General features: G+C 40.6%; 1 protein-coding gene across 2 annotated transcripts; it reads left to right on the forward strand.

The window, feature by feature from the left end:
• Positions 1-77: 77 nt before the first annotated feature.
• On the forward strand, positions 78-22,701 carry tbc1d5 (TBC1 domain family, member 5). 2 transcript variants are annotated; one of them, XM_073463211.1, is made up of 23 exons: positions 78-141; positions 5,888-5,939; positions 6,344-6,462; positions 7,773-7,830; positions 7,988-8,096; positions 8,307-8,396; positions 9,418-9,492; positions 10,381-10,448; positions 10,591-10,693; positions 11,155-11,243; positions 11,371-11,421; positions 11,535-11,604; positions 12,465-12,637; positions 12,724-12,866; positions 13,870-13,976; positions 16,461-16,546; positions 17,967-18,280; positions 18,458-18,520; positions 19,753-19,961; positions 20,082-20,181; positions 20,524-20,603; positions 20,707-20,958; positions 21,463-22,701. In XM_073463211.1, the coding sequence occupies exons 3-23, from the start codon at positions 6,363-6,365 to the stop codon at positions 21,751-21,753; spliced, it is 2,631 nt and encodes an 876-aa protein (XP_073319312.1). In that variant the 5' UTR covers positions 78-141; positions 5,888-5,939; positions 6,344-6,362; the 3' UTR covers positions 21,754-22,701. The 2 variants fall into 2 exon arrangements, with proteins under 2 accessions (XP_073319312.1, XP_073319313.1); XM_073463212.1 differs by lacking the exon at positions 18,458-18,520 and having other exon boundaries at positions 80-141.
• Positions 22,702-23,881: the final 1,180 nt, after the last annotated feature.

The following is a 23,881-nucleotide window of genomic DNA, read 5'->3' on the forward strand; positions in this document are numbered from 1 at the left end:
AGGGGCAGCGCCAGCAGCCTCAGCTCCCTGATCACATGACCAGTCAGCTGGTCTTCAGCACATCCGCCTGACCCGCTACTGTTTACAAATCAGCAGACAGTCGGACACAGCAGAATGAGGAGTCCTGCATGATCTGAACAGGTACCTGAACCACACTGAGAGCCCACAGCGGGTCATGGGTGACTCTGTGTCGTTACTCGCACTTGCATTAGCCTGTATGTGTGTGTGTGTGTGTGTTTGTGTGTGTGAGAGAGTTATAAGTTGTGTGTCGGAAGTGAGCACAGGCCCGTGCGTCGGCTCGGTTACAACTTGCTAACAGCCAGAGCTAACGTCACTTTAGCTTACCTGCTTCCTGTCATCTGTAGTCACATTCAGTCAACAGTGACAACTGCGGCGTGTTGTCACACTTTTAGTAAAGTATTTAGCCTCCATTTAGCATTGCTAGCCGACTCTGGATACGAGCTAGCTTAGCTTAGTCTTGCCCTGCCTGCATCGATAATCCCGCTGGCTGTCATCACGCTTCCCGCGGTGCATCGTAGAAGGACACTGCGTTCATTTTAACTCTCATTACAGAGACATTATCAGTGCTGCCTTTGAATCATGGCGTCAAAACTGTGGAACAAACTGCTCCTTTTAATGACATGTTTGCTCATGTCGTGTAACCCATTTCCTCGGGCTGGCCCACCCTTGCCTGACAGATATTAGTGATGGGTCCGGGGGCAGAGCAGAGGTTTGGTAACAGCTAGCACTGGCAGCCTGCTCGCTTTAATGCGGTTTCACACATCTCTCCATACTCCCGAGAACCAGGTCAGTAAAATTATGTGTACAGGGTGAGTCTCTGCATTCCGGATTAGAGAAAAGGGACCTTGACCAAGACTCAAGAGCTGTGTTGTTGTCCCTTCAGCTCCAGAAAATAACTGGCACTAACCTGCTGACCTGCTGCTTATTGTGCTGGGAGACAATAGCCGGCCTTTAATGCACATGTCTGCATAAGTCTAGTGAGAGTTGTAGGTCAATGGTGGGGAAATTTACGACACTTCAGAGTCTGCTGCTGCATGTTTAAAAGAGACATTATGCTCATTTACAGGACCATGACAACCTCTGTCTGAAACTCTCTGTTTTAGCTCCTGTCTCTTTAAGGCCCAGTCTCCTCTGATTGGTCAGCTCACACACGCCTGAGTCAGCACTGCTCACCCCTGTCTCCGCTCTGCTCTGTCATGTTTTCAGCTTCTAGTTAGCTTCACTTCTACTGCCAAATAAGCCTAAATTATGCAAATGTGTGACATGGTGACGTCGTGTGAATTAAAGGCTACTGAGAGGCATTTCAGGAGCAGTGTTTTCTGTTGAAGAAAGGCACGTCTGTGGGTGCGGAGTAATTTTACAAGAAACATGCAACACAAGGTTAGGGTAAAGTCTAAAGGAAATGATTCTCTTATCAGCAGAAATATAAATTTTTTCCTATCCTGTCCAAGTTGCTCTATTTTTTGCATACAGACAGATGTATGTCAGATTCAATCTCTCCTCATGTATTCGGCAATTGAATCAGTCAAGACCCAGCTATTCACAGTATTTTGCCAAGGTTAAGGTTTAGAGTGTGTTCTCAGCCGCTTGCAGAGCATGTGACTTTGAAGGCTCCTGGGCTCTCGCTGTGTGCTGAAGTAGAGGCATGTGAGTTTGTTTAGCTGGGCTCTTTCACTTTGATTGAACTGGAATCTGTCGCTGCGACTGTAGCTGCAGTGACGGCTCCTCTGGTCGCCGTCAGTAATATCCTTTTTGAATATTCATCCTCTAAAGAGCCCATGTACTGATTATTTTTCTGAATCTATTCTACATTAAACTGCTCTGAGACTGAGTTGAAATGAGGACTAATGTTACTAGTAAATGCTTAAAAAAGTGTGGACTGTCATGAAAAGCATGGAAAACAAGGTCTGTTCCTGTCAGAGGAGCTACAGTTGTAGTTCACTCAGATTTCTCTGCAGGCAAAACATTAAAACAATTTAATCTGGGTTTAGTTTCAGAATAGTTTCGCCTTTGTGCCTTTAGACCAATGAGCTCAGGGCCGGCTGAAGCTTTTCTTTGTATATTTCCATGTCAGCTCTACTTGAGTGTGGGATCTTAAGCATGTGGTTGTCAGCCACTACACAAATAAAACCTGTTTCTGAAGACGAGCTGCAGTGAATTTAAATTTGTCTCTCCGCTGCTGCATCAAGGCGAAAAACCCCTCGCATCTCATTGCCGCTCAGCTGATCTGTGGTCTGGAAATACTCTTATGACCCTTTTGATTGAGTGAGCAAACAAAGAAGTAGAGGAAGGTTTCAGATAAAGTGATAACTGTGGCCCCTTTCAGATTGAAAGTGGGTTTTAAATAAAGGGAAGTGAAATGTCTTGTTGCATACACTGAGGATTATTGAAGGAAGGGGTTCAGAGTGAGGCCATTTCACTGACTTTGGTTTGCTTCCATTGTGCTTTATACAATCCAAAACATCTGCTTTGCTTCTTTAAATTCATGCTCGAGTTGATATGAAGAAGAAAATGTTGAGGAATCGTAAGTAGAACGGCAATGATTAGTCGATAATTTGTTTTGAGTCATTTCTTTAAGAAAAACATGTCTGAATTCTCTGATCACAGCTACTCATATGTATACATTCTTTGGTTTCTCAGCATTTTATTGACCAAACAACCAATTGACTAATTGAGAAAATGATCAACAGATGAATGGAAATTGAAAATAAGTTAGTTGCAGCCCAAATGTTAGTATATGTAAGAAGATCATGTCATTTTGCTTCACGGGCTGTCGTCGTAAGTCCCAGGAACAGATCCTCTACCTCAGAACAGATGGACGCGGTGTTATTTGTCTGTTGATTTATTTATGCATTTCATTATGTATTGATTTGATTATTTCATGAAAGATTCGTGTTTTGAATTATTGAGCTGTCTCCAGGTGCTGTGCATTAAATTATGCAGGAGCTAATTCGCCTCGATTATCATGTAGTAAAGTTAGGATGTCGTTTCTATGCTCGACTCTGGGAGAAAGTAACGAAGGCTAGAAGAAGACTCGCTTCAGGCAAGATTGCGCTAACACAGCAAGGCCTCGAGTCTTTTACCTGTGTCATTTACTCACGAAGGTATACACACCCATGCACACACAAGATATGCCTCCTCAAAGCACAAGTCACAGAGAGAGATCTGTGAAGGAAGGCCTCTTCAGAAAGTTTGGAATGACTTTTTTATTTTTGGAAAGAAGAAGGGACGAGACGCTGGATGTGCCTGCAGGTCTGTAGGGAAAAATGTTGCTCAAAATATCTCTTGGCACTTTGTGCAATGCAAATTTTAGTCAGATAGTGATGATAATGAATTAATATTCTCTGTGAAATGACTGCTGTTATATTTGTAGCTGCTCAGAAGAGTTTGATAAATCTTTCGTGCCAATCTTTTAAAGTCAAACGAAGAAAACAGGCTATTATTGGAGATACAACACTCCTCTGTCTCTCCCTGTAGTTTTGGATTAGTTACGATTATTTAACGGGATAATATCCTTTTTATGAGCGAAGGGAGAAAAACCCCTCAGACTTAAGGAGAGCATTAGTCTTCGAGGAGAACAGATGTTTCCTAAGAAAACAGCCACATACATTATGCATATAAAATAATTTCTATTTTGATGGCGTGTGGAGCTGATTTATCGAGCGGTGTTCCATTCACACGGTTAATAGGTTTAAGAGATGCCTTTGTTGTGTTATTTTTCACCATTAATAAAGAGAGAGAGGAAACATAATGCTGTGTGGAAGCGTGCTGTTCTGTAGCCTGTGCATTAGGCTAACCATATTCATAAACGAGGAATAATCCCAAGCCGGATAAAGAATGGAGGCAGAATTGTTTAACCTAGATTGTGATGTCTCACAGAGAAAGCCCAACTTTTCCTCGTCGCTGTGTGAGATGTTGGCTCAGGGTTTACCTGGTGATGATTTTTGTCATGTTTATTTTGAACGTTGGTATTTGTAGTTAGAGCACAAAATTTTAACTAATAATGAAGATGTTTAAATTAGTAGCATACTGATTTTTAAATAAACCCTGCTTTGTCTGATACTGGACACTTGACAATTTGAAAAATCAAAAATCATTAATTGTCACTTCTAATGATGTACAGTACGTCATAACTCGTAGGGCTGCAACAAACAATTATTTAAATGAACTTGTCATTTTTTTCAATGAATTGATTATGGCTGCAAGTACCAATAATTACACTATAAATTAAGTTGCCGACTATTCTCTTGATTAATCAATTGATAGTTTTGCTGATAAATGTCAGAAAATGGTGAGTCCAATTAAATCCAATTATAATTTCCAGCTGACCAAGGTGACATCTTTGTATGTCTTATTCTGTCTGGCCAACAATCCGAAACCCAAAGACATTCATTTTACAATGAGATGAGACAAATAAAAGCAAGTCAAACTTTCTGAAACTATAGATCATGTAGAAGTTGCAGATTAGGTTTCTGTCAATGATAAGACTAGCTGTTCCATAAATAGTAACTTTTAACTGATTATTAGTACACGAGTAGGCCTCATGCTGTGTTTGCCATGCGCTATTGGCACTAATAGCTTGAAATCAGTCTTGTGATGTTGGGAAGGTGGCTTGCAATGATGCAAAATAAAAAGAATCGATAATTTCCCTCAAATGCATTAAAACTAAAGTCTGTTTTGAAAATGTAAGAGTAGAAAGTACAGACATCTGTGCAGGGAGTAAAAAGTTGTCAGAAAAATAATTACTCAAGTAAAGTACAGATGCCTGAAAAATCTGTAGTACTTGTACTTTACTCCCCACTTCTGGGCATGGGTTCATCTAAGGTGAGATGGAAAACGATACATGCAACCCGGTCATTTGAGATACTGTAACCAGAAAATATTTAAGTATATGTATTTTTTGTCATATTTTTTACCCATATACTCTTATTTGTTTATTGATTTATCTTGTAGTAGTATATTTGTCAGATTTTGTGATTTTACATAGTAGTATAGTAGCATGGACATTGTGTGTGAACACATGTTACTCAAGACCAAGTCATAACAGAAACTTCATACCCACATCACAGCCTCCCCCTGTAGGAGATGATCTCATTACATCTTGAAGCACTGCGCTACAAACAATTTCATTTCATGAGCAGCAACAAATTTTCTTGAAACTGTAATAGTTCTTTAATAACTTCAGAGACACGGTTAATACTGTCAATGTTTTATTTGAGGACCAGTCTGTTGACGTCAAAATATTTAATTAATGCATTAATTTGCCTTCTTAATGACCTCATTAGCATTACTGCTTATGTTTATGCGTGCATGGCGGGGCAGCAGGCGGCTCAAGTGCTTCTTGTTAATTCAAGCCATTCTTCACAGACTGTAATCAGTGTCACTGTTTCATTTTGTTCAGTGTAGAAGGTGAATAAACAGCGACTTGAGTTTGTGATGATCACGCTGCAAAGAACTACAAAGTTATCAGCCAGTCACTGATAACTATATAAGAATATTTATGTTTTCATCATATATCCCAGTTTTGTCTGTATTTACTATGGTAAAAAGAGAATTAGATGTCAAAGCTTTATGCAAATGCTGTGTCTAAAATATAAAGTGGTGACTTTGACCTCCACTGCCTCACTGATTCTAGAGCTACATGGAGTTTAAATGCATCTAAGGTCAGCGGATAGTTGGTACATGTCATTAATTGTATTAGTTTTCTTTGTCTGCCGCCTCTTTCCTGTGTTTCATTTTAATTAGCAATGCACATGCATCTTATAACACCAATTCATTTTTTGTCCCTTTAAGAACCCATGTTTTTTATTTCCCTCTGTGTGCCGAAGGTGTTTAGTTTCATTATTGTTCCTTGTTCTTCTTACAGAGTCATCTTTTTCTTCTGAGTCTTGGCTGAGGAGAATCACAAGACTGTGAAAGTAAGTCCCAAGAGTTAACAGTTCAGGGGAGTAAATGCTAACAGCAGGAGGACTTTTAGTGATTGCAGTAGATAGATTTTCCACGCAACCCTTCATGAAGAGGTCAGATGTCAGGGTCAGCAACAGAGTAATATTCCTGCTCAAAAAGCAGCAGCACAAGCTCTGATCGAAGGTCAGTCTCCTTATCAGTAGATGTTTGTCAGTTTAAAGGAAAGCTATTGTTCTTTATCATGAAAGTTTTTTGGATTGTTCTCTGAGTTCAAAGTCAAACATGATTAAGACATAATCTACCCAAAGTTTGGTTTAAAGTTTTTGTCTTCTCTAGCTGATCTGCTCCGTTCTGATCCGTTTCTTTCTGTTTTTCTTTTCTGGTTTCTCTCTGGTCTCCTTTCACTTTCCTCCAGGTCCGGCTGGGTCGCGGCCATGCAGCACCCCAATTTCGAGACCCGCCACCCGCTCCAGACAGACGAGCAGCAGGAGACGGGTTTCGACCCGCTCAATAATTTCAACAAGAACCGCAGCAGTACGTCAAACTCTCACACGACTAGACTTTGATTTAAACTCAGAAATACAACCTGTGGCATAGTTACTACTAGACATTCAGAGCCCATGAGCGAAGTCGAAGTGGCTGCGGGAGATCCATTGTTTGCATGATGATGTTTAGATGGATCTAAAGGAAAACCATAATGGCGTGAGCATTCATTCTACGGATTGACCGATTATCAATATTCAGCATTTTTTCGACTATTGGTATCAGGGATTTTTCTGTCTGATTGCCGATAAAATAGAATAATTTAAAAATGCAGTACTTTGCATGTTCTGATCCAGCGGCGGTTCTCTGTCTGTAGTCATCCCTCAGTGGTCTTACTCAATTTTTTTTTTTATTATTTGATTGGTTACACGTCACAAGTAATAGCCCATCAACACTAGATAATCTGAATCTGCAAAGTAGTACCCAAAGTTATCAAAGAAATTTAGTGAAGTGGAAGTGTAAAGTAGCAGAAAATGAAAATACTCTACAAAGTACCTCAAAATGTGTACTTCAGCAAAGTATTTGAGTAAATTGAACTTTGTTACTTTCCATCACATGTTCATTTTATCTATTGCAGAGTTTAAAGGGTAATAGAAACAGTCTCAACATACTTTTACTGAAACCCTTATCAGTAGCCCCTTCCATTTTGGTATTAGAGTAATAAAGCTACTCTTACGCTCAGTGAAGTGATGGCTCTGACCACTAGACAAAGCCCGGTGCAGAAGAGAGTCACAAGCTCTAGATAGAAAGAGATAATAAAAAAATAAACTTGGAGCTTGCTGTGAGGTGTGAGTCACAGACGTGGCTGGCGACGCCCCCGGGCTGAGGGTGTTTTTGTGTTTTTATGTTTACGTGTGTGAGGGAGAGGGAGAAAATGTCGGGGGCTGGCATGTTGTGGAACTGATGAATATTCATGCTGAGTGTCCCTGTGGAATGATCTACTCCTGTAACTAATGTTGATAGACAGCTCTCCGACTTGAATGCACGTTCACCTGCAGGCCAAATTAGACTTAATACAGCCAATAAAGATGAAGATGAGTACGATGCTTGACTCTTTGTCATCGTTTTTTCTGCTTCTGGCACTTTTTGCTCCACTTGAAAAAGAAGCCCCAAAAATAACCGATGGGTCATTTGGAAGCAGTAAACAGGCCAGTGTGTTATCATGGTAGTTGTCAGAGGTTATGTTTTTGTCAATGACTGTGTGTTCACAAGCTTTAAAGGTGATTGATTTCTAGTCTTACCTCTCAGCGCTCGTTGTTTACATCTCCCCCTTGTGGTTGTGTCTGTGTCTGTTTTAACAGGAGGATCTCTTGACAGCAGCACTTACTCACAGCCTCACTCAACCTTCCTCTCATACAGGTGAGTATTTCCTTGAGTGGGTGTGCCATAGACTCTTGGCCCAGCTCACTGCTCCAGCCTCCTGGTTTACTGCTAGATGATGGAGTACCGTGCCCAATTTGGGTTGAGAAGCTCATAAATCTCCTCGTCCTCTGCCTCCCCCCTCTCCCCCCCGCAGGAAAGAATGGGACGACTTGTTCCTCAACAGTAATTACCTGGCCAGGATCCGGCAGGCAGGAATCAACGGTCGACTGAGGAGCAGCCGCTTTCGGAGCGTATGCTGGAAGGTAACTGCCAAATGGATCAAGCCGTCCTATCGATTTGATTAAAGTGGCTTTGGCAATTTTTCCTGCAGTGGAAAAGACAGAGTTCTGGCAGCTCGCAGACCTTCTTTAGTGGGAACGGCGGCCTAGAGTTTAGTTTTGAAAGTGTTTCTGCATGTTTATGTAAAGTCTTGTTGAAGTACATGCACTAACCCGTTCACCTCCTGACTTCAGCTGTACCTAGAGGCTCTTCCAGAAGACAAGGGTCAGTGGATCAACAAGTCCAAGGAGCTCCGGGCCCAGTATGAGAAGATCAAAGGGACGGTAAGAGCGCCACCATGTGGCCATTTCCTTCAGAGAAAATTGTTATACAGATGTCTCTCCTTAAAGAATCTGATTCTGCACTCTACAGTATTCACATTACATGATGTTTATTGTGGCAACTGCCGTTAGCACATATTGGTTAGTTTAGCCTCATCGTCTGAAGAACAATAACCCGTGAAATTACAATTACAGTTACCATTACAGTTATCAAGTGCAGCCTCCCCTTTTACCGCCACGGGGTCACCGCGGTAACGCAGTGGCGAGCGTGTCATGTGAAAGGAGAGACATCTGTATATTCACTCAAAGTAGCTTTTTGTGTTTCTGCAGCACTTTGTGGAGCATTATGGTGTAATTAATAATCCCCAGTATTTTATTCTAGATATGGTGGTTAAAATCAATTATTTATTGTTATAAATTATTAATTTTTTATATTAATTATTTTGAATCTCTACCCACTGTTTGAATTCCTGCAGACGTTTAAAACAAAATAAAAATGTATACTGCCTACAGTATATATGCTGCTATAGTTAAAGGATAAGTTCACCCAAAAATGATTCATCATTCAGTCATTGTCTACTCAGCGTCATGCTGATGGAAAGCCAGTTGAAGTTTTGTAGTTGACTAAAACATTTTTGGAGCTCCTAAACAACTGAAGTAGATGGGTGTGGATGGTGCCCACTAACACTTATAGCCTAGCAGCTACAGTGAAGATTTCTGCTTATAAAGGATGTGGATAACGTTTTTCTAAATCCAAGTTTGGATATTGGGGCTTCAGGACACTTTTTTATGTCTGAAAACAAGTCCCCATCAAATAAAGTTGACTGCTAAAGAGACTGCTGCAAGGCCAGAAATGTTCTGTGGACAATGCTTCACTGACTTGGTACTGAACTTATCCTTTAAGGAAACTTGAGTCATGCATGGAAATGCATCTCTAACAGTGCAGCCTCTCAGAAATGAACTCATCACTGATCTGCGAATCGCCGTTATTGACATCTGTTTTTGTTTTGTTTGGGGGTCACAGCACATCACCAACCCTCGTAAGGCCAAAGGCCAGCAGGACTTGGTGGTCAACAACCCACTGTCCCAGGATGAGGGGGTGAGTGTGTGTCTCCGTGTGTAGTCCACTTCTTTTTGTTAGTCTCATATTTGCATGCAAAATGTGACCCTGTTACATTCACTCCAGACTGTGTTGTTGCAGCAATTATAGACTATTTGAGTAATTCATTACTGTGGATTCATTAACATTTTTTCAAAGTAGTTATAAAGCTATTTAGTTGATTTTTGATTAGGCAGTTAATAATATTCCCATTCCTAAAAATATTCAAAAAGCTATTTTTTCATCTTTTAATTTTGCCTGCTGCTTTACCACTTATATTTTCCGATTTGATGATGACATGCAGCCACACTGGTAATAACAGAGTGGTAACAAAAGCTGTCATGTGCCATCTTGGAACAACAATATCCTTGGATGTTTCCTGGGAAAGAGGACAATGTAATTTGGTACTAATCATAGAGAAATTGAAGACCGTGTTCAATTGGTAAATTTCCTTTTAATTAAGTCACATTAATTGTAGTGTACATGTAAGTATTTTATTTAGAGCACAGCAAGTTAGATAAACATGAAATGTCGTTGGAAAAGGATACAATTTAACATGAAGAATGACCACTAATAAATGGATATTTACTTGTGTTTATAAGCAGTTGAGAAGATTTTTCTTGAACAAACTCTTCCATTTAAACCCAACAGCTTAAAGGATAACTTTGCAAACTGTGTTTATGATATGTGAATAAAGTATTATAAAGCCATTTATGGCTCAAGAGGAAGCTGCATGTAATCTGTAATCTTTTGTAATGAGCGTATCATGCAATTTGTTATCATGCAACAGTCAAGGACAGAACTACAAAATGGCGTCATGTCAGTTATTGCTTTGAAAAGTTTTAAAAACAGTTTCTGCCATTGGCTTTTTTTCTCTTTCCTGTCCAGAGCCTGTGGAACAAGTTCTTCCAGGATAAAGAGCTGAAGGGGATGATCAAACAGGACGTGATGAGAACGTCAGTATCACTATCATCCTGTTTTTGTTTTTTTACACCTTATATCTGAGAGTGACACTGATTGAAATCCTTTCTTTCTTTCTTTCTTTCTTTCTTTCGTTCTTTCTTTCTTTCTTTCTTTCTTTCTTTCTTTTTGTGTAAGGTTCCCTGAGATCCGTTACTTCCAGGACGACGATGTGAGGACCAAGCTGACTGACATTCTCTTCTGTTACGCCAGGGAAAATGAACAGTTACTGTATAAACAGGTAGGACTGACACATTGTCCTAACGGCTCATTGTCTGCGAGAGTCGGACATCTTTCTTTGTAATCTTAAATGTCCTTTACATTGGGGTCCTTTTGATATCTCTGATTGGGTTTTCTTTCCGAGCCATAGTGTTGATAATCAAGCCTTATATGTGTGGGCTTCTTAGTGCCCAGTGAGCTCTGACAAAAGAACAAGATGCCTTTGTAACCTAATCATTATCAGTGTCTGTAACAGGTGCCAGCGAATGAATAGACGGCCAGTACAGCATCTTTTTAGCAAACTGGAAGTGACACATGGCTGGGCAGTGGCTAACAATATCTAAATTAAAGCTGTCACCACAGATTAGAGACCTCGTGCATCACTATTAAAGAAAGACTGACCACAAATGAAGCATAATTTCTCTCCCCTGTCCTTTTAACATCTTACACTCCCTCTACTTCTGTGTCTTCTTTTGCCTGTAGGGGATGCACGAGTTGCTGGCTCCCATAGTGTTTGTGCTGCACTGTGACCATCAAGCCTTCCAGCATGCCAGTGAGACAGCCAGCCCCAGGTCAGTTCTGATAAACTGCAAAACTGAAGCTCTCCCCTTTAAGTCCCCATTAACACATTTAGACATGATATTTTTGCATTGATATGGGGAAAGGTCACCTTTTTTGGGATCTCTTCTTTTCCCACAGTGAGGAGATGAAGTGTCTGTTGAACCCAGTGTACCTTGAGCACGACGCCTAGTGAGTATAGTCCTAATATCAGATAAACTAGACCAGACATTTTACATGACTGTTTGCCTCTTGTTTTTTTCTCATTATTTCTCTCACTCACACACACATCTCTCTGTTAATAGTGCCATGTTCTCGCTGCTGATGGAGACAGCGGAGCCGTGGTTCTCCAGCTATGAGAGGGAAGTGAGGAAGGTCAGTTTGATCCAAAGAGCTGCTTCTGACATTGTAATAATTACTATAATTTATTGTACATTGTAACACAATATGGGCTGATTGCACTATAATGATGATGCAGAAGACATGACATATACTCGTGTTGACGCACTGCCATTAACACTTCTAGCTATACTCTTTAAGACTTCGGTCCTGGTTGATTTAACAGCCAGGATGGATTTTTTTTAACAACATCCCATGTATATAAATGACATGAATGGAAACAAACACCCTCACACACACACTTGACGTACATGCCAAATTACAGCCTACTAGGTTTAAAGCTGTGGCCTTTGTCTTGTTTTGTATAAGAATTCTTGATGAACTGTCGCAGTTACAAATACATGCGTTTTCTTTGACTGCTTCACTATGAAAGCCACTCCATGTTCTTCCAGTTGGATGCTTTTAATTTGAACTAGCAGCAGTGGGAAATGTTTGGTTTATATTAGCAGTAACTTAATACAGCCCCAATACGGCTGTGAACAGTAAACATTAATGTACTGTGAATCCCTCTTAGTGGCATACTCGGCCACTAAAGATCTGAACTACTAGACAGTGAGGTAATTACAGAATGTAAACATATTATATGTCTGTTGCTGAGACATGCTGACCATAGATAGTAGGATTCTCAAGGATTATAACTTTAATGTAAATGATAAAACCTGCACATTATTTAGCTTAAAGCCAAATATGGTTCAGACACCTGCTAAACCGAAACTGTATTTTTCAGTAGTACTTCATACCACCATGTCTGGCAAGTGTTGATCATATGGACACAGATGCTGTTAATTAATGTTTATATGATGATATGCTAATCACGTAATGTTCGACTCCTCTAGGGTAAGGAAGAGATGCTGACCAGCATCCCCTTCGCTCGGCCCCAGGACTCGGGGCCATCTGTTGCCATCGTGACCAAAGTCAACCGCATCCAGGACCAGCTGGTGAAGAAGCACGACATTGAACTGCACATGCACGTCAACCGGCTGGAGATCGCCCCGCAAATCTACGGCATGTCAGTATTTTCAACTTTAGTTCGGTGTTTCTGATAACTTTTCTAGACCCACAGTACACAAATGCAGTTGCCCTGTCTCTCTGCAGCCGGTGGGTACGTCTGTTGTTCGGCCGTGAGTTTCCGCTCCAGGACCTGCTGGTGGTTTGGGATGCCCTGTTTGCTGACAGCATCACTCTGGACCTGGTGGACTACGTCTTTGTGGCCATGCTGCTCTACATCAGAGATGCTCGTACGCTCCATTTATTACTGAAATAATCCAATAACGCCATGTGTTGTCTTTGTAGCATGTAATTTCATAAGAAACGCTTAACTGGAAGAATGTGATTTACTCCGCCTCATTTAATTAGATGGAGTCATATTGCTTTAAATAGAATACAGTTGATCTTTGCTGTCATACGTACAGACAGGATGGGGGTTTAAGCTCTACGGCCGACATTGTCTCTGCTTAACTGTCTTTGCTTAAGACATTGAATCAAACATTTCCAGAGACCCAAAAGCACACGAGTACAGCATTTCAGGAGACTTTTCAGTCAGTCTGCACTGCCCAAGCATACTTTTGAGAGGAAAACTAAATACAAAGTTGCAAAAATTAGCACAAAAGACAAAGATATGGTTGATTTTAAAGCTGCAATTATTAATCGGTTAGATAAATCACCAGCTATTTTTGAGAAGCAAAATCACTGTTAGTTGCAGCCTCATTGTTGCTGGGTTGCTCTGTAGTGCAGTTACAGCCAAGTGTCCTTGGAGCAAAGAAGAAGCAGTTTATCAAAGAGGTACTTTTCTGAAGGGTACTCTGAAGGGTTGAATGTAGATGAAATGCAAGGATTGATGGGAACACTTAGAGGAAATCACTTTTCACACACTTGAGTGTGCACTGAATGGATCGCTCAGTGTGGCGACGTGTTTAAGTTTGTTTTTGTTTTGTTTTTTTCATTTGAAGCCATTTGTGAAATCATATACAATCGTGTTTCAGAAAGTCAGAGTGCATTGTGTAATACATAAGTTGAACAGGAAGCTTTTTGTGTAGGTGGACTGTACTATAATGGGAAGGTCTCAGGTTTAATCCTGACAACAATAAAATGTCTCCATTTAGTGTGTTTAAGCTACACAGAGTCTTTTCAGATTTTGTTTAAACTAACCCAGTAGATGTTGGCTTATTCTGAAATTTAACATACTATATGTGAATAGGTTTCTAGTCACTAATGCTGCATTTGCTTTTCTGTCCATTTCAGTCATTGCTAGTAACTTCCAGACCTGCCTGGGCCTTCTGATGCACTACCCTCCGTTAGGAGACATCAACTCTCTGCTGCAAAAGGCACTTTTCCTCCGAGATCCCAAAGTAAGCAAACGGCCACACCGGCATAACTGATTTGAAAGTGATTAAACATGTTGATTCTATTTGCGAGATCAACAGATAGTGTTTGTGTTACTCTTCGGTTTCCCTGAAAGTGCCAGTGTGGTTTATTTAGCACTTTCATTATGCCTGACCGGTCACAAGTTAAAACGGAGAAGAGAAAGGGAGAAGTGTTAGACATGAAATGAAAATTCGGGGAATAAAATGGTAGTTCATGATTTTCCTGGAGCTTGAATTTATGACTGTAGCCTACTTTTTCCTCTAGTAATCAATATTTAAAGCAGAGGCGATACTTTGCTCACCCTTGTTTTCTGCAGAGCTACGAGAAGATTTGCAGAAGTGAAACACAGAACACGAGGCTGAAATCCTCGAACAACTGTCATGTAGCGTAAAACCCCAACAAAAGCCTGGTTGCACTGTGAAAAAATGCTGAGGTGTAAAAACAAAAAGTTAAACTTGGCATCAAATGTTTCAGTTCCTCACGCTTGAGTGGTCACATATTAGAGATTATAAGGCACTTACAGTAAACACAAGAAGCACAGGTGCAGTCAATGAAGCAGTTAATAAGAGGAAATAGCACAGATATATACACATTCAACATTTCCATGAACTGATGAGGCCTCCGCACACTGTAAATGACATCTATAAAGCTTTTTAGATCTTGTTAAAACCCACAATATTTAAATAATGTTAGAGATCAAGTTTGGGACTACCACAGACTAACTAACTGCAGGTTAGTCCTACAGTCTGCAGGTCCCTAATAGTCTAAAAATGTCTAAAATTCAATTTTATAAATATTAGGCCTTTTAAAGTCATTAATAGGCAATAAACAAGTTTTCTGCTTCAACATGTCATTACGAAGTAAATGTTTATTGCACAATGTAATGAATATAGAATAATAAAACCTCTATGTTTACATTGGTTCCCTATAAACTTTGCTATCATTATACAATTTTGTCTGTGGTCACACATGAAAAGGAAGGTTAACTGGTGGTCCATTTTGATTATAGACTTAACTTTTACTTACTTTTTGTCCTGTGTTCTTGTTATTTGCGACTCTGAGGAAAACGTACCCCGTTGTCTTTGCGGCACCAACAATAATACCACTCAGAAAAGCTAGGGGGGGAAAGTTGTCAATTGTGATGTTGCAAATCTTTAAAAGTAACACTGAACCCAGTGCTGTCTTTTTAATTTGTACCTGCACTTGCTTTCTGGCAAAATATAAATAAACCTCTAACTCTAAATAAATAAACCTCCAACTCTAATAACCATATCCCTACATATAAAACTGCCTATACAAAGGACTACATACCTTCATATTTATCTGTGATGCTTGAATAAAAAAAAGATGATTTGTTCAAAAATCTGTGGTAAATTAGATTTAAAAAGTATCCTGATAGTATTTGTCACCTGCACAATAGTTACAGTGAAGCAATGAAATACTAGTTCTCAACAATTCAAATCACACAAGTAAAATGAGAAGTGAGTAAAAAAAACAAAACAAATGAATCCAAGTCAAAGACAGAAATAGGGAAGTTTGAATGTAGGAATAAGATATAACCTGGTATGTTTTGTGTGCAGGTTTTTTTTTTTTCAGTAGACCACAATCATGAAATGGCCCAGTGTTAAAAGGCAAAGTCAACTTGATACTGAACATGAAAACACTTTAGTTCCCAAAAATGTTGTTGCCTTAGTAGCTTCTTCCTAATACAATGATGTAATTATTATTTGTAATGTTGGACCGTTGTGACTGCAACATAGTAAGAGTGAAAACAAGATCAAATGTTCACAGCTTGAACTTCTGCTTGTAATTTTTTGACTGTATCTTGCAGCTCAGCGTATTTGTCTTGTCACATACCTGTTTCCTTTTTGTTCTCACTCTCTGCCATTCCCACGCACACTACATCCTTATTCTCTGCCACTCTCGTTACTACCACTCACACAGAAAGGATCACATTCCTCTGTTTACCTTTATGAAAACCAGGTATCGACGTGTATGTTTGTTAAATCAAACATCACTGGCTCCTCTGCTAGCGCCTCACTGTCCCAATACAAACCATCTTCTGTTCCTCCTCCAAACTCACTGACCCGAATACTCAAACACAACAACTCACTACATTCATGTCCTCTGCACTCCTGGGATGAAAATACAGGAAGGTGCTGATCCTACACGACAGCGTTTCCCTCAGGTGAACGCCCGTGTCACAGCACGTCCACATCACAGTTACACCTGGAGGCTGGGGCATCATCTTTAATAACAAGGGGGCTGACGTGGGGCAGGAAAGAGGCTCGTTGCTCATATGTGCTGACTCAGAAACACGTACCAAGGCACACGTATCTGCTTGTTTATGTAGTCATGCATGCTCATAGATGTTTGGCTGACGTGTCGTCTGTTTATCACGCACACCGTACAGTTTTTAATGAAATTTGCTGACACGAAATGTGTTTATTCCATCCCTCTTTTTATAGAACAATCCACGGCCTGTCAACTACCAGTTCCAGCAGAACCTGGATTATTACAAAACAAGGGGGGCTGACCTGATGAACAAGACACGGTAAAACACACAAATCACTTTTCCTCTCTAAAACTCAGTGAACCTTTTCCACTTTGGTTATAAAACACTCATCCCCTTGTATACCTTTAAAGTGGCTGTAAAAGGTTTATAGTTTTATCCCTCACAGTAAATAGAGGTTAAGGTTTGCTTGAATTCACAGTGGTTACAACAAATTTACAACAATATCCATCACTTTTTACAATGAAAAAATAACCAGAATGTGCAGCGAACACTTGACCGTACATCCATTAACAGATATTTTTGACAAAACTGCTCTTGTGATAGTCCTCACGCGCGTTGGTTTGCAAACAAGACAAATTTATCCGCTTTGAGCTTGTTTGTTTGTAAGAATTCATGTTTCATGAACGCCTCCCAGGCATGTCACTCAGTTTCTTTGTCAATAAAGAGAACATCATACTTAAGGTGCTAAGGTCTTATGACCCCATTTCAAACCCACTTCTATTTCACCTCACTGTTGAAAATCAAGCTACACAGACTTGACACTCACTTTGAGGTCTTTATTCTTTTACTAGAGATACGCACATTTAGTCTATGAGTTGATTAAACGTTGCTACTCCCACTAGGTACCAGAAATACTAGTCAGTTAAACTTGTTATTATTATTATCATTATTTTGTTAATATACACATTTAACTTGTATATATTGACATAACTTGCATGTCATATCTTTCTAGTGTTCTATGCGATTACGTTCATCCAATGAAAATGCCGTTGTAATCATCAGGAATGTTTCATAAAGATTTTTTCTTATGTATATCTCATAATTACATGTGCTCAATTTTGATTGTTTTCTGAGTGTTTTCCTACATTAATCTAGTCGACTAGTCCAAGTTTAAACTTATTAGTTGATTGGAACATCCCTATATTTTATGCCAAAGTTATGTTATTGTGCACAGAAATTCATTTTTAAATAGGAACGGATTTGAAAGCTGGTCTAGTACATACAGGAACTGAAATCTGTGACATTCAAGACTTTGTCCCAGTGCCAACAACAAGCTCTTCAGTGCAAGAAGTGATCAATTTCACATGACTTTTCTATGGTGTCCATGTTTGGGTTTTGTGTGTCATGTGAGATTGATTTTCTGACAGCAGACCTCCAGAAGTACATACTATAGGACAGTCAATGCTCAAATCTCACTTGTTGAAAAGTTCTCATGCAACTTAACCCAAGAGTTTGAATTGTTCACTGTGATGGAAACATATTCAGTTTCAAGTCTCTGCAATTTGAGCTTCATTCTGTCTAGAAATAAAATGGAAACCACTGGCTAAAATCTAAAACACATCTACAAACAGTGGAGAGTTGTTATTGCTGAAGATCCAGACAATGCAAACCACAGATACTCTTCTGTCTGTTTGCTTTTGTTTTTCCTTTTTCCCCTCACATATTTTTGTCCTTCCAGGTCTGGTTCCAGTACAAAAGCAACCCCCCTTAACATCAACAAAGTCTCCAGCAGCCTGCTGAGCTTCGGCAGGAAGCTCATCGCTCCAGCCATATCGGGCGGCTCCAGCGGCGTCTCGCCAATCAACAGCGAGGTACACTCCTCCTCTTCCTCCTCCTCGTCAACTTCCCCTGCATCGGCACCCCCGCCCGCCCTGTCTCACCCGCTGGCTGAGCCCCCTTCGGGACACGCCCCTCCACTGACCCAGAGCCATGCCCAGAATCAACACTACCGTCTCCTCAAGTCGGAGAGCATGCCTGTCCACCTCAGCAAAGGTGAGCGGCCAGACACAAAGATTTAGATTTGTTCCAGCACAGACAGACCACGCTACCAACCACTGATTGTGCATTTCTGTTGGCTGTTATGTGACTAGTGAATTAGCTGCATGACCAGATTAACACCATTGTTAGTGTGGGTGTGGCAGCATCAGCTTTTACTCTCCTGTCTGTTAGATGTAGTTTCAGGTGGAGTGTCTCAGATCTCTCTCCCAGCCCAGATTCACACTGACACACAAGGTAACTGCTACCATGGCAACCGCTTGTGTGACACGCGTCCCCGTTTGTCTTCGCTTGCGTCACTGCCATTGCATGTCTGCACACTAAGTTTGTCATTTGTCGTTCATCCGTTTCTGTTCGTTAGGTCCACGTTACAGTAATTGGACATTAGTGTCCAGAGCATGTAACGGCACATGTCGACCAGCAGAGGGAGATCACAGCTCACCACATGAGGGGAAAATATACTGATAGCATGAACATGAAGGATGTGTTGTGGCATCTGCTGTCAGCATTGCTTTGACCATGTGTGTGCCATGTGTGTGTGCTTTGTTTCTGAGTGACAGTGGCTGTAATCTTTGTTGTTGTTGTTGTTGTGCGTCTTGTGCAAAATGCCCTTCTTCTATGGAGCCTGGAATAAATGTAATTAATATACAGTTTCTAATTATAATCAGTTCATAAATTAATCAATGTAAAAAGGCAATTTTAAATTGATTTAATATATTTGCATTTAAATGATATATTAATGAGTATCATTCACAGAGCAGCAGCAGAAGCTCTGATTGGTCTCACTCCCAAAACAGCTGGCCAATCAGAGCTCCTGCTGCCGCTCCATGTGTTAGACCTCATTTAAGTTTTAGCTGGCAGGCTGCTCACACAATTTTCATATTAAAGACTGATTTTTAAATGAAAGCAAAACTTTTAAACACAAAATGTAAACGCAGGAGACAAAGATTTTATGGAGCAACAAAAAAGTCATTAATTTGTCTTTTAAAGACTGAATAAGGACATAGGTATTAAGTGGCATATTGAATTACTTTTTTAACTTTTAAATTATAAATTAATCATTTAAATGCAAATTTACACTAATTTACATTTAATCAATCAATTTTTGCTTTTTTTATATTTAACATGTTCTAAGTTAGTTATTTATAGTTAATTATTCCAATTCTACCTTCTAATTTAGACATTTGAAAAACCTTCTCCTTCATTTCTTTAGATAAACATTTATTTTTATATATATATATACATATATACACATATACATATATACATATATATATATATATATATATATATATATATATATATATATATATATATACACATACACATACACATACACATATATACATATATACATAGATATATATAATTTGTATTTGTATTTTCAATTGTCCATTGTGCACATCCTCTGTGTGTTAATATTTTTGTCTTCTGTCCTCCGCCTCTCCCTCTTTCTCTCCCCGTCTCAGGCCAAAGCTCCAGGACGGTCAGCTCCTCTCCCAGCATAGAAAGCCTCTCAGGTGGGCGTGCTCAGTCCACCGCCTCCCCGCCACTTCCCCCCTCCAGAGGGAGTGATGTCAGCACTTCATCTCCGCCACTCTCCGCCACCAAGAAGGAGTCTTTCTTCAACATCACTCGCTCTCGCTCCCACAGCAAGACCATGGGGAAGAAAGAGATGGTGAGTTGTTTTCTCTCTCTCTCTCTCTTTCTCTCTCTCTCTGTCTCTCTCTCTTTGGCTGTCTACACTCTGTTTTTCTCACCTTTTCATCTTGTCTCACACTTTCAACACTAATCCCAGGAGGAGGACTTGGAAGCCCAGGTATCGTTCCTGCAGGGCCAGATCAACGACCTGGAGGCTATGAGCAAATACTGTGCCAAGATGATGAACACTCACATCTGTGAGTACAGCAGCAGCAGCAGATGGTCACATCTCTGTGTTCATTTTCAGCATCGAAAACATTAGTCAGCTCAGATACTACAAGTCAGGGGCATTGTTCCTTTTAAGGACCTCAGTGTAATACAAATGACGTGTCAGTGTCTAAAATAAATTAATCCATCATTTTATTTCAATTAATTTACGTTTGTGTGGAAATGAATGATACACATTCTTGTGTGTTTTGTTTATTTGTCATAAATCAAAACTTTAATATCTTTTAATTTTGGACATATCTCAAAGTTTCAAAAAACATGGCACAGACTTTATGTCAATAATTCTAATAATTCTTATTTTATCTCGACAGGTAAAATCCAGGAAGTGATTCTCCAAGAACACCTGGAGAAAGAGGACGAAGTCCTGGTGTCACTGGCTGGACTCAAACAGGTGAGTCACATTAACATTTGTGTCATGTTTTCATCCTCTCTTCACATGTGCTTCTTCTCTGTATGTTACTGTAATGTTGATGCGTTGCCCCAAATCCTGTCAGATCAAAGACATCCTTAAGGGGTCGCTCCGCTTCAACCAAAGCCAGCTGGAGGCCGAGGAGAACGAGGAGATCACTATTGCCGACGATCACTACACTTCCACAGCAGCCGCTGAAACTGCTCTGAGTGCCATCAATCACCACAGTGACCACCCACAGCAAGGACAGAGCAGGCGGAGTCGGGACTCTGATCTTGACGGGAGCGTAAGCACGGACGAGAAAGAAGAGGAGGGGACAACCCCGCCTGAGCAACAGGTTAATTAATCAGTCCTCTGCAGTGTCAGCACCTTTATTGGTATTAACTAAAACTCTCAGTTCAGACGGGATTAGTTTCCACTCGTTTGGTCTGATGGTTTGACCTTTTCATCCAGATGCAGTGTCTTTAAATCCGATCATTTTTTAGCAAATTCAACCCTGTGTGGAAAATGATCCCGTGTTTGTATTAGAATTGTATTCTTTGCAGGATTAGGCCATGTGACACTAAAGCTGTCCCATTATGAATGAAACCCAGAATGATGCTGCATAATACAGCGACTATATAATGAAAATGCTCAGTCACATGTTCCCTGGAGTCTGAATGTTGTCGCATTTGAATACATTGAGCTTTAGAGCCAAACGAGTGGTTATACAGCCTTGGTTCATGTACACACCTTGTACTACCAGAGACTGCACTAGATTATATTGGGTGAATGATTTAAAATAAGAGGGCGGAATCACAGACATGTCCTAAAGGTGACCCTCACTGTTTCTCCCGTGCAGGTGGCTTCTTCCCTCGGGTCAGAGGGTAAGAACTGGGATGATTACATCCTTGTTTCCCAGGACGGAGACCTGCAATCTGCAGATGGAGGAGGAGGAGGAAGGGCCGCAGTCGAGCGCACCCCTCCGATTAGGCGAGGGCGCGGCTTGGTGCGAATGGAGCCCGAGGGCGCGGCCGGGACCTTCCACGACCCCCTGATGGCTGGCACCACCTCGGGCTCCTCCAGCCCAGATGAGGGCTCCACCCACAGCAAGGACTCTGACTTTACCATCGTGAACCCGAACGACCTGTGAACGAGCAAAACAGCCCTCTCTCCCCTCCTCTTATATGATATCTCATTCAGAGGACGTGCTCCATAATATAAAAACTGACTTGGGATCCGAGGGTGGAATCAGCCGGAGCAGCTGTCGGCTAAAAAATTGCACATGTGGACTGTGACACATCCAGTCACAAATACCTTATACTCTGTCTCTTTACCTGTCATCTGTGCCACTTGAGTCCTGTCTGAGCTGATGCTGTATGCTATCTCATCTCCCTAACGCCTGTCTCCTTATTATGTTGGTTCCTGTCACACATTATAATCAACTGTAGCGCCCTGCTCCACAGAGAGAGGGCGCCATTGAACTTCTTACCCTGTCACTACATGATTTCTCTGACGAGTTGGACCTCAAACTGCAATTTCCACACAAGGGGAGGACTCGCTCCTCTTGAGCTTACTGTAATGATTGTGAGTGTGATACTCTGTTCTCTTCTGAATGTGGAGATCTGGCCATACCTCTGCCTGTGTTATGTCTGTATGTCTGTCCTCACAGAGGAAGCTCTCTTCACTGATACTCAAAGGAAAGAAGGATGATGTCCTCCCATCAGTTGTCGAGGGCAGCTTTCTCCCCCTCCTAAACCAGTGCCTCTGACCATTATTCTTCTCTCAACCAAACAAAACCTAACTCTGTGATCTTATTCTTTTTGTTAGCTTTTTTTTATTTTTAAGAAAATATTTTTAACCCTTAGACCTTTAGCTTCCTGGGTAAAATAATATTAAATTATAGAATAAGTCTTTTTGTTTTTAAATTGATTCCAATGTGGACATTTTAATGTGGTAATTTTCATTTCTCACATTACAACTGAGTTGTTCTCGTGTCCTTCGGAAACCATGTAAAGCAGCGCACACAAAGAATGTCTCTCTAGCTGCCCATTCAGCGTAATTAACTCAAGACCAATAAAACTACATCGCTCTTGCTAAACACTGACGTTATTGTGTCTGTTTGGGTATGCAGCACTGGCCTTTAAGACACTGATGAGAACCTCTTTGTGATTGTGTAAGTATCAGGGCTACGCAGTTGGTATATATTCTCACAGATGATGCCACTGTCGGAGAAAATGATGAGCGGTTCAGATTTGACTCTGACCTTGAAAACAGCTTTTGATTTGTCAGCTAGGCCCAGTTAGCAGTTACCCTGGAGCGTTCTATCATATCACATGACCTTCATCAGCATATACGTTTGTCTCCCTGTCATGGAATTCCATTTTGTTCTTTGTTGTGTGTGTGTGTGTGTGTGTGTACCTAATTGTAGCACTAGAGGAAAAATCAGACAATCATTCATCTTCTGTGGATCATGGATGTTTTTACAAAAACCTATGGAAATCCATTCGGAAATTGTTGAGATATTTCAGTCTGGACTAAAGTAGTGAACCGACAAATATAGCATACTATATTCATATGGCGGCCATTTTCTTTCAACATCACACGCAGGATGAGAAGCTCAAATGCTAGGATAATGTCGTACTGCTGTGTTCCAAGTCGTGTAAACAATCTGACAATGATTTCAAAAGACATTGGCAAGTGTAAATCCAGAGGCACAAGTCTATGTTTCATGGGAAAACACATATTTGACAACCAATTTGCTACCTTTAGACAACAGCTGATGTTGGCTTTCAATGAGTTCCTTGCTAACATTACTGTTTGATTGTGTTACACAATACACTCAGAGTACCTGGGACACATTTAAGTCTGGAGTTAAAACACACTGGATGATCATCAATCAAGCTTGTCACGTGAAGACACGGCAAGATAGTTAGCTAATGCGTGACATTAGCGTTGGCATTTGCGCTTCTCGTCCTGCGTGTGATTTCAAAGCAAAATGGCCGCCATGGCCATGAAAGTGGTCCATTGCCAATGAATTATAAGACTAGTGTGGCTAAGGATGGTAATTGTAACCTCTTAAATTCCATGATACTAGGCTGACTGCTGATGAAAATCATTTGACGAGAACAGGCAACAAAATGGACCCTGTGGTGAGACTATAGGATCGTTAAAGCTATGAATGGAGGCTGATTGGCGTCTTTGATCCACTGCACATTACAGCACCGTTATCTGTTTCTCCTTATACAGTCCCCAGCTGTCAAGGCAGTCTCTCACACTCA

This window comes from Pagrus major, chromosome 3 (assembly GCF_040436345.1).
Source record: "Pagrus major chromosome 3, Pma_NU_1.0".
NCBI lineage: Eukaryota > Metazoa > Chordata > Actinopteri > Spariformes > Sparidae > Pagrus > Pagrus major.